At 47.8% G+C, this 13,639-nt stretch overlaps 1 protein-coding gene across 3 annotated transcripts in view; it reads left to right on the top strand.

Annotated features, from left to right (window-relative positions):
• CNTD1 (cyclin N-terminal domain containing 1) overlaps positions 1-13,639 on the top strand; it is a 96,076-nt gene that overhangs the window by 27,891 nt on the left and 54,546 nt on the right. For all 3 annotated transcript variants that reach the window (XM_068261901.1, XM_068261900.1, XM_068261899.1), the window contains exon 4: positions 4,484-4,652. In XM_068261901.1, coding sequence (XP_068118002.1) covers positions 4,484-4,652 — 169 coding nt within the window. The remainder of the gene's footprint in view (positions 1-4,483; positions 4,653-13,639) is intronic.

Genomic DNA, 13,639 nt, shown 5'->3' on the forward strand with positions numbered 1-13,639 from the left:
GCGTAAACTTCAACCGGATTTCTGCCCTGCCGCAAAGTCTTGAGCTTCCACCCAGCGGTAGAGGCAATGTCTGGATCATCATAAATTATAGCCATAGCTTTAAAAAATTCCTCAACCGAGGCTAGGGCCTCATTCCCTGGCTGAAGACTATATGCCCAGGTCTGGGAATCCCCTGACAACAGAGTCTTAATGAACGTAATTCTCTGTGCCACGGTTCCCGAAGAATTAGGTCTCAACTCAAAGTACAATAACACTCAATTTCTAAAGTTCTGAAAGTCAGATCTGTGACCAGAAAACTTTTCGGGCACAGGCATACGTAAGTCTGTACCTGAAGGAGATCGCACTATATTCACAGCCGTCTGTAGGACTTGTGCAGACCCAGACAAAGCGTTGATCTGGGTCTGATGACTGTCCAGCACTTGGATGAAATTTTCCACCGAGGTGGTGAGTGCATTCAGACGGCTGTTAAGTGCGTCCATTGGGTTTTGGTCTGCCGTTCTGTAACGATCGGTGTCAGCACACAGAGAGAATCTGATTATTGGTAATCTGCAGTATCACCAAGAATACAGATATATACCTGATTATTGATGATCTGCATAATCACCGATAATCCAAGTATAACTAACCTCTGGACACCTAGATAGTGTGAGTGTTTGGTGCAACAGTAATAACTTTGAGTAAAACCACCCGAGGAGCAGGTATTGGGCGAGGAGCAGTATGGGCGATACTGCCTTTTGAGAAGTACAAGAGCCTTCCAGCAGCCTGAGACCTCCAAAGGGGTGGAGTCCCAGGCTGAAGGTAGGAGGGACCTGTGAGTGAGTGACACCTGAAGGTGGATGTCACTAGCAGGTCTGGAGACTATCTCTTAAAGGAGAGAGATAGCTCTCGAGGTCGGGCAAGCCAGGTCGGCAACACACGGACAGATAAGGTACAGAGACAGTAGGCTGATTCGGTATCCAAGGCAGGCAGGGTTGGCAACAGATAATCAGATATGCGTAGGTACCGAATCAGAGAGCAGAGGGATAGTCAGGAAAGCAGTAGGTCATAACATATATCTAACAATGCCTAGTCTTGGGTGTGATGTCCATGGTCTCTACACCATGGAACTAGTCTGAAGTATAACAGAATGATAACACAAGTCCCTAAGCTGGGGTGTGAGGTCCGTGGTCTCGACACCCTGGAACTAGTCTGAATAATAACACAATGATAACACAAGTTCCCTAATCTTGGGTGTGAGGTCCGTGGTCTCGACACCCTGGAACTAGTCTGAATAATAACACAATGATAAACAGAAGTAATCTGGCTCAGTGTGAATTCCCAGGTCCATCTGGTTCAAACACACTGTAGGATCTGACTAAGGTCTGAGTGCTTCCACGTAGTGTTCGCAACGGCAGACAACCTGAGACTGACCAGCAGTAACTATATATAGAGCAGCACTCTCCGGCGCCACCCATCAGTGATTGACCAATAGTCACTTGCTTTGAGGTCAGCTGACCAACCTGGTCAGCTGATCCCTCCTTGGCTGTCATAAAGGTTCTGCCTCTCAGCGCGCGAGCGCGTATTCCTGAATCTGTGTGAACCAACAGACCCAGCCACACCAGACGCATGCTGCCGCGTGCAAACCGCTGCGCTGGACACGGAATCAGCCGCCTTGCTGTCAGTGCACGCGGCGGCTTTTCCACGTTTCCCTACAAGACCTTAGGCAAGTCTCTCTAACACTGCTACTGCCTATAGAGCGCATCCTAGTGGCTGCAGCTCTAGCATTTTGAGTCTGCCAGGAGAAAAGCACAATATAAATGTGTCCTATCTTTGATTAATATGCCTATTTCAGACTTTGTTCCTCTATACTGACAAGATGTTAGCACACACAGCTTTATATACATGAAAAATATTGTCATTCAGATGTCATCTTGTTTCATAGCTTCCTGCTTTCACTGATGGCTAACAGTACAATTCTCTACCGCTACTAAAATGAGCCAGGAAAGAGTTAAATTGTAGCACAGATACTGCCATAAATATAAGAGGTCCCAGGTCTTTAAAGGATACCAGATACCAGAGCCCAAAAGTTTAGGAAAAGGGGGGACAATGCTCCCCCCACCTGATGCCCACTGCTCCCCCCCCTCTGTATCCCTCCTAAAGGGGCTTTAAGTATGAAAGCAGGGGGGCAGAGGAGAACGGGGGAATAGTGGACATCAGGTGGGGGGAGCAGTGCCCCCCCCCCCCCCTATTTCTCCTAACGTTTTGTGCTCTGGTATCCATTAACAGCTCTGACCATTAAATCATCTGGGAATCTGAGTGTGTGTATGAAAACTCACAGAACTCAGGAGTTCTGCTCTCTACTCCAAACCCCTGGCACTTCTCACAGCAGCTGGTATTTCCATCATACAGAGGACGGGATCATCAGGTGACAGCAGATTCTGTCTGTCATCACTCACCAGTTGGGAGAGATGCAGAGATCTCTGGAATTCAGGCAGCAGAGCAAAGTAGGGTCGCTACACTGTGGACCAGGAGAGATGATTTACTTTGATATATGGCCTTTTATCTCTCCAAGTCCTGCCGCCCTTCTGCTTTTACTGGCCTTTGTGGCCTTCCCAGAAATTAAGTATTAACCATAAACCATTAACCCTTACACACGCACAACACACACACACACACACACACACACACACACACACACACACACACACACACACACACACCTAACACCACATGTTTATTAGCAGCAGAAACATGACCCGCATACCAGATAAGCAGTGTATTTTCAGAGCTGACCCTTAGAGCAACATATGTGATACCCACTTTTGTACTTCAGAATGACCCAGAGTTTGGAAAAAGCATAGTGCAGTAGCATTTAGGTGCATAATTTAAAAATAATATGTTTCAGATCATTGGAAAATTGTCCAAATACTTTTTAAAACATTTATCAAAGCTCAAAACTAGCCGATAACGACTTCCTTAGCCTAAAATCAGGCGTGTGTACAGAGGCGACCGACCCGCGACACATAAGCGAACCGTCCAGCGGATCAACTTACCCCCAGCGACAGCCCATGCCTTTGTGCAAGCCGCTCCCCCGTACACAGCATGACATCACACACACGCCCGCTCCGTTGTCCTTCGCGTCTCTGCATAGTAATAATATGTGTAGTTAGCAACACAGCTGACTCGCGTCTGTGCAACCCAGCCCAGCAATGTCCTCCAATTGGATTGGGTCTCAATCCCAGATGGGGGACATCCATCAAAGGTGTGTAAGAAGCTTTAGTGAACTTAGTGCATCAATTCCTTTTTGGTTTACACCATTACTTTAGCCTTAACCTGTGAATATGCCTGAAAAATGGGATCTCTGAAAGTTTGTATTTTTGTATGTTTTTTTACCATGTTTTCCCCCCTGCCAGCTGGTAATTGTCACAATGACAGTTTGGCCTTCTCCTTGTAGCATAACAACACCAACTACTTTCTAGTATTTTGTCATATCTTAACTATTCCAGGGGCCCCAACCGTCCCGTTTTCGTCGGTACGGTCACGGGTTGGGGAGGGGTCCCGCTGTCCCGGGATACCCCCCTTGTGCCCCGGCAGGCCGGCAGGCAGCGGAGGTAAAAAAAGGATCGAGGCGCCAGCCGGCAGCTTTGGTGTGTGGGATGCGGTCTGGGTTAATAGTGTCCCTCCCTCCCTCCGAATGTGGCCCCCAGTGTCCCCCTGTATGGAGAGATATGAGCGCAGCAAAGCGGCAGTCTTACCATCTTCCTCGCGTACCGGGCATCTCTTGCTTCCATCTACTTCCTGTGACGTCACAGGAAGCAGGAAGCGGAGAAGACGAGATACCCGTACACGACGAGGAATGGTAAGACTGCCGCTCTGCTGCGCTCGTATCTCTCCATACAGGGGGACACTGGGGGCCACATTCGGAGGGAGGGAGGGACACTATTATCCCAGACCGCATCCCACACACCAAAGCCGCCGGCTGGCGCCTCGATCCTTTTTTCACCTCCACACCCAGGGCCATGGGCACCCTCACCCTTCTCCCCACCAGTCAGATATATATATATATATATATATATATACATTTATATTTTTGACTAGGGGTGTGTCACGGGGTGTGGTTGGGGGTGTGTCAGGGGGTGTGGCTTAAGTGTCCCGGTTTCTCATCTCAAAAAGTTGGGAGGTGTGCTATTCTGCTGCCAGTATACTAGACAGCCTGCAAGGCTGGTAAAAATCACCACAGAAAAGCAGAGTACCGCTCATAGCATACCAAAAGTTTTAATATCAAATTTAAAATCATAGATACACTCACAAGCATCCAGAGTTTTACAGCATGTAGAAGTATGTGTGGTCATCGGGCCTGGTCTCCCACTCGTAACTGCGTTATGATCCTCACTGCTGTTTTCTGCCCAGGTGTTGTCAGCTCCTTCCCTCACATTTCATCATCGGTCAATCAGACTCATCAGGAACTTTCTAATTAGAGCTGGTTTTTTTCTTATTATTTTAGATTCATGATCTTACATGTAGAACAGTTGTACAAGTCAACTACAGAAAAAATGGATGTGACAGACATGGAAATGGCTTGGACATCAGTAAAGACCAGTCTGTGCGATAGGTTCTTGTTGTTTCTAGTGTCCTGCATCCAGATTGCCAGCAAGCTGAACTTCCTCAATCATGTAAGCGGGCAGTCTGAGTTATATTCCCTATTCCAGTGATGGCTAACCTTGGCACACCAGCTGTGACAAAATTACAATTCCCATCATGCCTCTGCCTCCCAGAGTTATGCTTAGAGCTGTCCGAGTATTGTAATGCCTCATGGGACTTGTAGTTCGACCACAGCTGGAGTGCCAAGGTTAGCCATCACTGCCCTATTCCATACTTTCTGCTCTCTGTAGACAGTGATTTTCCATACATTCATCTAACAGAAAACACTGGCAAATAATCTGTATTTCACTCATGAAGGCTAAAACAGTGTGTAATATTAAATAACTAGAAGGCAGGTTTCAGATCTATTTTTTGCTGACGCATCCCATCGCAACACTTAAAAGTTACAAACATATGACCCTGCAGCAGAGTGCACTGACAGGGTCATTTGCATAGTGCCGCCCCCGTTCAGTGACGTTCCCCCTACTGGGCAGGAAGTACGTCACTTCCTGTCGGTCCGCACATCGCGTCGCAACGCACCATGCTCCTTTATTTACACTTTGTGCGTCGCCCATAGACCTCCATTACCCCAGGCGCTGTGCCTAAAGGGCAGTGCTTGTGGTAACTTGTTGCCCTTGCGTTGGCTTGGATACTACTGGTGCAGTGCAGGGGACCGCAGTAAGAGTGAAAGTCACCATAGACTGTCATTGTTTTTGCGGCCCCTTGAGGCAAAATAGGATAACACAACGCAGGAATTACCTGCTAGTGTACTAGGGCTCTGTAGGCAGGGGCGTAGCAATAGGGGTTGCAGAGGTAGCGATGGCATCGGGGCCCTGGGCCAGAGGGGCCCCGAAGGGTCCTCCCTCAACTACAGTATTAGCTCTCTATTGGTCCTGTGCTCATAATAATCACTTTTATAGATACTTTGAATAGTGGTAATCATTAACAAACTGTTCCCCATCCCCTTCTTGCACCTCTGACACTGTAGATGCCATTGGCAGGTTTTGGTGCGCCGTATCAATTGATATGTATAGAGTGCTTCGGGGGGTGGGTCCATTGTAAACTTGCATCAGGGCCCACAGCTCCTTAGCTACGCTACTGACTGTAGGTATGCTGTGTATCAGCATTCTTGGATGCAGGTGGGGATATTCGGGTGACCTATTTCCTGTCCGACAGAGTGCACGTGACTGAGGAGGTAAGACTTGTTGGGGGCAGGCTCACTCCGGTTTCCTTGGAAAGTCCACTGCATGTTACTAAATGTATGTAATAGTGTGGTGCATGGCGCTAGGCCTGACTGGTTCACATGGGCATCTGCTAAGTTCTGCTTACCGTTTCGTTCAAATGCTGTGGGTTTTTTTTTTCAAGAATGCCAGCATTTAACAGCCTAGCTTTTAATGGCTTTTGAAGGCTTTTAATGGCTTTCAGTAGAGCGTTGCATTTCCTGGGCTTTTGGTGGCTTTTGCAGGAAGTATATGGAATGACTGGACTTTTACGGGCTTTCTTTGGCTTTTATTGGCTTTCAGTGGCTTTTGCTGGCTTTCAAACGCCTTCTAGAAGCTGCATGTTGCTTTTGAGATGGAGACGAGACGCTGGGATCAACTGCCAGGCTTTCATGAAAGCCTGCAAAAGCTTGTACTAATCGCTCCCATTCACTTGCATGGGAGGGCGATAGATCACTAAAAATTTTACTTTTAAATCGCTGCATCTAATGCTAGCAAAACGTCTGTGTGAACCAGCCCTTAATCTCGTGAGGACCACAGTTCTAAACCCCCCTAAAGACCAGGCCATTTTTTTGTGAAATTGGCCACTGCAGCTTTAAGGCCAAGCTGCAGGGCCGCACAACACAACACACAAGTGATCCCGACCCCCCCCCCCCTCCTTTTCTCCCCACCAACAGAGCTTCCTGTTGGTGGGGTCTGATACCTCCCCCCCCCCCCCCGTGTTTATTTTTTAATCAATATTTATGTTATTTATTTTTTATTAAACTTCCCTATTTATTTGTCATTTTTTTCCCCCTAACCCCCTCCCTCCCCCCAGCCGGCCAAACACGGCGATCGGCTGTCATAGACTTTAGCCCACTGCTACTACTAGACTTTAGCCCATGAGAGCCGACCGATCTCTAGTGCCCCAGGGGGACAGCTGTGTGACACACAGATCACAGCGCGCTGTACTTAGTGAAAAGTCGGCGTCTAACAGTCTCTCTGTCCGCCTCCCAAGCAGGAGATGCGCACGCAGCCTGCGCGCGATCTCCTGCAGTATCCGGCCCCAGGACTTGACGCCAATTGGCTTTAGGCGATCCTAAAGCCAATTGGCGGTCCTGGAGGTCTTTAGGTAGTTAAATGAAAGGTACGAGGTGTAAAAAAATAAGATCTACTTACCTGGGGCTTCCTCCAGCCCGGGGTCCCCTCCATTGCAGATGCCGACCTCTCCAGGTTGACATCTTCTAAAAAATGCTGAATGCACGCATTTGCGATTTCAGCAAATTGCTAATCACTGGCAACTGTTGCAGTGGGAACACTGCCATACACTTTACATTGCAGTAGTGCTTTTCAAAGCACTCGTAATCGCCTGCTATTGAAAACGCTGCTGAAAGCACTAGTAAAACGCTTCAGTATTTATGGAGCTTAATATGAACAATTAGGCTATTAAAAAAAAATAGTCCAAGCGCTAACAAGGATATCCCAAAGCTGTAGCAGGCTCTATAGTGTTTTAGCTTTTAAATAATGAGTGGATGAACCTGATCTGTAATCCAACAGAAACATCAACAGCAGCCTGATGCAGCAAATATAAATTCCAGCACATCCTTAAAGGACACCTGAAGTGAGAGGGATATGGAGGCTGCCATATGTATTTCCTTTTAATTACAGTGACCAGATTTTTCTGGGTCTAGCCAGGGGGGGGGGGGGGCAGGGGGAGCCGCGTCAAAAAATGGGCGGGATCGGGGGGGGGTGGGGGTAGGGGATTGGCCGTAACAATGTATGGGCGGAGCGTAACCGTAACCCCAAAGCAGCAAATATAGCCAACTATGACCATTAAATAATAAATGCAGCAACAGTTACCCCAGACACCAGGAAATAAACGCAATGTGGGCAACATTTCAGCAGAAAGTAACGCAATGTGGGCAACATTCCAGCAGAAAATAACACAGTGGGCAGCATTTCAGCAGAAAATAACACAGTGGGCAACATAATAATATCCCTATCTGGGACTAAAATTTAACTTTTATTAAATCACATTAAAATTGTAGAACACTACAATGGGATTGTAAGAACATGATGTCTGAGAAAAGAAATGCTGAGGAGACTATAGTAATAATTGTGGCTAAGAGGGCTCCTAAATACGAAACCTCAAAGTCTTCCTAGCAAATCTAAAAGTACATAAATAACACTACCCCCACCAAAAACCCGACATGTTTCACTTCCCGAGGGAAGCTTTTTCAAGGGAACTATACATAAGTGCTGAGTGCAAAACGTGCTAAGGTGCAAATATATACAATCATATCATTTCAGTACATCAAAAATAGCATCATGGCTATATGATAGCAGCCAAACGAAAAACTCCTCAAACTGATCCTTTTATACCATCACTAGGACCTAGGGGAGGAGCTAAGTCACCTGACATACATGCCCACCTTTTTGGATACACCTATTGGTCCAAATGGCCGTTAGTGTTGGGCGAACATCTAGATGTTCGGGTTCGGGCCGAACAGGCCGAACATGGCCGCGATGTTCGGGTGTTCGACCCGAACTTCGAACATAATGGAAGTCAATGGGGACCCGAACTTTCGTGCTTTGTAAAGCTTCCTTACATGCTACATACCCCAAATTAGCAGGGTATGTGCACCTTGGGAGTGGGTACAAGAGGAAAAAAAATATTTGAAAAAGAGCTTATAGTTTTTGAGAAAATTGATTGTAAAGTTTAAAAGGAAAAACTGTCTTTTAAATGTGGAAAATGTCATGTTTCTTTGCACAGGTAACATGCTTTTTGTCGCCATGCAGTCATAAATGTAATACAGAGAAGAGGTTCCAGGAAAAGGGACCGGTAACGGTAACCCAGCAGCAGCAGCATACGTGATGGAACAGGAGCAGGCGCAGGAGGAGAAGGCCATGCTTTTTGAGACACAACAACCCAGGCCTTGCATGAGGACAAGAAGCGTGCGGATAGCATGCTTTTTACCGCCATGCAGTCATAAATGTAATAAAGATAAGAGGTTCAATAAACAGGGACCGGGCGTCAACGCTAACCCAGCAGCAGCAGACGTGATGGAACAGGAGGAGGCGCAGGAGGAGAAGGCCACGCTTTCAGGTGCAACTCAGGCCTTGCATGAGGACAAAAAAATGTGTGCGCAAAGCAATGCAATGAGTAGTTTTCAGGACACAATGGGCTATTCGGAGGAGCTATTCCCACCCCCACAATCTTCTACCTGTGAAAGGTCAATGGAACAGCCACAAATGTTGTGCCCGGATTCACAACCTTTTTCTGTGGAAAATGCACCTCGCACTGAAATGCAAGGCGAGGCCGAGGATGAACATGACGTCAACAACTCAACATGACGCAAAATGGGGGCGGAACAGAAAGCTGCTTTCAATGTTTTGAAGGCCTTAATTGCCTCCGGTGGCCAGTTAGATGCATCATTCATCACACCCAAATCCCAGAGCAATGTGTGCAGGAATTTGAATCTCAGGACGTGTACCGAGATCATCTGGACAAGTGACCAAGTGACAAAGTGACTAGTGACAAAGTGACAAAATGACAAAGTGACAAAATGACAAAGTGACAAGTGACAAAATGACAAAGTGACAAGTGACAAAGTGAGAAGTGACAAGTGACAAAATGACAAAGTGACAAGTGACAAAATGACAAAGTGACAAGTGACAAAGTGACAAGTGACAAAGTGACAAGTGACAAAATGACAAAGTGACAAGTGACAAAGTGACCAGTGACAAAGTGACAACTGACAAAGTAACAAAATGACAAAGTGACAAAGTGACCAGTGACAAAGTGACAACTGAGAGGTTGTTCTGGGGAGCTCCACTGCACTCAGTCGCATATGAGGAGAGGTCTCGTCGGGACTGCTGATCCTCCTCAGCTTGCTCAAAGCCTTGAGGGTTCCTGAAGATCTTCTGCTTGGAGTTCGCCGGGGTTCAGCTTGGTGTCGGGGTCGGCGGCGTCCTCCTCACTCCAACGTGGCAGATCTTCTGTTGAAGGAAAAAAAAAAAACATTGTTAAAAGTCCAGTACCGCTTCTGAAGGACTCACCAAGAGATGCAGGGTCGCTTCAATCCAGCGCACCATCGCTCGCTGGGTGATGTCCCTGCCTACGCGCTGGAATTCTACGCTGCACATGCTAGCACGCTTTTGCGCAGTGCCGAGGCGCATTCCAGCAGCTAGTAGCTACCAAGCTTCTGTGGATCTGATTGGGCCACCATGTTGGATCTCTGCCAAGTCCTCCAAAATTTTGAGCAATCCACGTTGCGTGACTGAGCAGTGACAACTCTACAGTCAGCATTACAATACCACTGCTGTGTTTACTGAAGAAATCAATGTTGAAGATGGAAACCGCTGGCATGATGCAAGTGGGGGATTCTGAAGATGAAAACGATCAGCGTGATGATACCAACATCAGGCAACCTGCCTCAGGAAACGCTGGTCCCAGCTATGACAAAGAACAGGACGAGGAACAGCTGGAGTTGGAGCAGGAATTGGATGCCCCCACTGCCGAGGGACAGAGCGGTGCACGTTGGACTTCCACAATTTAGCGGGAAAGGACAGCAGAAGAGGAAGAAAGTGATGCTGGTGACGAATATGGTGCATCACAACGCTTACAAGAACATGAAGATAGAAGAGTCTGGCAGGACTCTCTGGCACACATGGCTCAATTCATGCTAGACTGCATTGAAAGCGGCCCGCGCATTATTCACTATTCATTATTATTCATTATTCTGGAATCTGGACAACACCAATTACTGGGTTTATACCCAGTTTATACAAACACAATGTTAAAAAACTGATTGAAGAAAGTGTCAGACAGGTCAAAAATGGAACAATTCCAGCAGGCCCTTGAGGATGGAGACTTTAGAGAGGAGATTGACATCCTCCTCCTTCTCTAGCCAGTTGTACCCCGACAGACTGACTTCAGCAAACCCAGGAGGACCAGGAGGGCAGCAAAGAACACAAGCTGCTGCTAGTGCCCAAAAGGGAATGGTATTGGCAGTGTCCTTGGAGTGGGAACATTTTCTGACACCCATGCAGCAGCCCACAGAACAGCAATCGGGCAGTTCCACGTCCTCCAACACCAATCGCCTAGAGAAGATGGTCAAGGTCCAGGACTACATGTCAGATGGCGTAGCTGTGTTGAACAATCCATCTGCAGACAGACGGTGAGTGTGACAGGCAGCACAGAAGGACCATGGCAACTCACTCATAGTACCACAGTTTGATAGTGCTGCCCAAAAAATTATATGGATCCGTGGACCCGGGCACTGCGGGCAGTACTGGGAAGTGGGAACGCAGATTTTAGTACCTAAACACACGATACAACATGTTTTCCGGGGTCGGACTCTGAGGCACATACAGGTGGTCCCGATCATCATCCTCATCATACAACTCTTCTCCTGAGTCTGACCCACCCACCACCTCTGCCACCCCAACATCCCCAGACACAGACCCCTCATCGTCCTCAACATTAACTTGGGATGCTGGCCTGAGCCCGACCTTCTCCTCCACATCAGGCCCCATCATCTCCTCAATGGCAGCCCTCATTAATCGTTCTGGCGACGGACCGATGGACACAACATTCTCCTCCGGAGAGGGCTGCTGCTGACCACTGGCTGCTGTAGTGGATGTTATAGCTTGCGTGGGGCGTTGGCTGTTGCTGTTGTTGGGAGTGCTGCTCACAGCGGAGGTCTCTGAGGAACTCATGGTGAGCTCATATAGTGGTTGGCGGTGAGTGGAGTATTACTGATCCCAGCAATATACACACTGACTGGCAGAGTACGCAATGCTATATAGTCTGGCTGAGCGGTGTACACAGAGTGGCAGTACACACAATGCTATATAGTCTGGCTGAGCCGTGTACACAGAGTGGCAGTACACACAATGCTATATAGTCTGGCTGAGCGGTGTACACAGAGTGGCAGTACACACAATGCTATATAGTCTGGCTGAGCCGTGTACACAGAGTGTCAGTAAACACAATGCTATATATAGCGTGGCTGAGCGAGGTGCACAGTGGCAGTACACACAATGCTATATTAGTCAGGCTAAGCCGTGTACACAGAGTGTCAGAAAACACAATGCTATATATAGCATGGCTGAGCGAGGTGCACAGTGGCAGTACACACAATGCTATATTAGTCAGGCTAAGCCGTGTACACAGAGTGTCAGAAAACACAATGCTATATATATAGCGTGGCTGAGCGAGGTGCACAGTGGCAGTACACACAATGCTATATATAGCGTGGCTGAGCGAGGTGCACAGTGGCAGTACACACAATGCTATATATAGCGTGGCTGAGCGAGGTGCACAGTGGCAGTACACACAATGCTATATATAGCGTGGCTGAGCGAGGTGCACAGTGGCAGTACACACAATGCTATATTAGTCAGGCTAAGCCGTGTACACAGAGTGTCAGAAAACACAATGCTATATATATAGCGTGGCTGAGCGAGGTGCACAGTGGCAGTACACACAATGCTATATATAGCGTGGCTGAGCGAGGTGCACAGTGGCAGTACACACAATGCTATATATAGCGTGGCTGAGCGAGGTGCACAGTGGCAGTACACACAATGCTATATTAGTCAGGCTAAGCCGTGTACACAGAGTGTCAGAAAACACAATGCTATATATATAGCGTGGCTGAGCGAGGTACACGGTGGCAGTAAACAATGCTATATATAGTGTGGCTGAGCGAGCGGTGTACTACTGTTCCCAGCAGCGACACACAATGACTGGGGGGGACCCTGGCTAGCGTGGCTGGAGAGCGAACTACCCTGCCTGCCTACCCAAAGCTAAACCCACAGACAAATGGCGGAGATATGACGTGGTTCGGGTATTTATTTACCCGAACCACGTGACCGTTCGGCCAATCAGAGCGCGTTCGGGCCCGAACCACGTGACCCGTTCGGCCAATCACAGCGCTAGCCGAACGTTCGGGGAACGTTCGGCCATGCGCTCTTAGTTCGGCCATGTGGCCGAACGGTTTGGCCGAGCACCGTCAGGTGTTCGGCCGAACTCGAACATCACCCGAACAGGGTGATGTTCTGCAGAACCCGAACAGTGGCGAACACTGTTCGCCCAACACTAATGGCCGTCAATCACTCTATCCACCAATGAGGGGTAAGTACTATATCTACCATGTATCGATTTACTAGTCCTGAAAGACCTATATTCGCTCCAAAAAGAGCCTTATTCTCATGCGCACATTAAATCTTATTTACCCGTCCTATTCGCGCTAGGGCTACACCAACAGAAGATACATTTCACCCAAGATCGTATTAGGGCGCATCTGATTGGTCCTAAGGAGGTCACATGGGTTGGGTACTCTTGATATCCAATGGGGAGTGAGTAGTATGACGTCGTATGAAAGCCAAATGTGATACATTGGCTGGGGGCGTTTCAAAGAACATAGCTGCGTCCCCATTCGTACAGCCGCATGGAGGGGGCGTAGATAGAGCGTCATGCTAGCGTAGACTTAAAGTAAATATACGGAAGTCCTCGCTACGGCGTACAGAAGACGCCTACTTGTATACATGTTGCTAAGCAACCCTGTTGGACCAGACGTTTATGTAAACATCAGAAAGTACGTTCCACAGGCAGATCTAGGCTCTCCCATCAGATAAAACATAGTGATCCTCCCAGGTTAAAATGACGGTAAGTATCTACAAGAAGGAGTCATTGCGGAATCTCCATACAGCGGTCCGCATTATTACACATAAGGGAGCATAATAGATACATATATGGACATACCAGAGGCGTACATTCGTTTACATTTTACACCTCATGTTTGAATTAAACC

This window comes from Hyperolius riggenbachi, chromosome 12, assembly GCF_040937935.1.
Source record: "Hyperolius riggenbachi isolate aHypRig1 chromosome 12, aHypRig1.pri, whole genome shotgun sequence".
Classification (NCBI taxonomy): Eukaryota; Metazoa; Chordata; class Amphibia; order Anura; family Hyperoliidae; genus Hyperolius; species Hyperolius riggenbachi.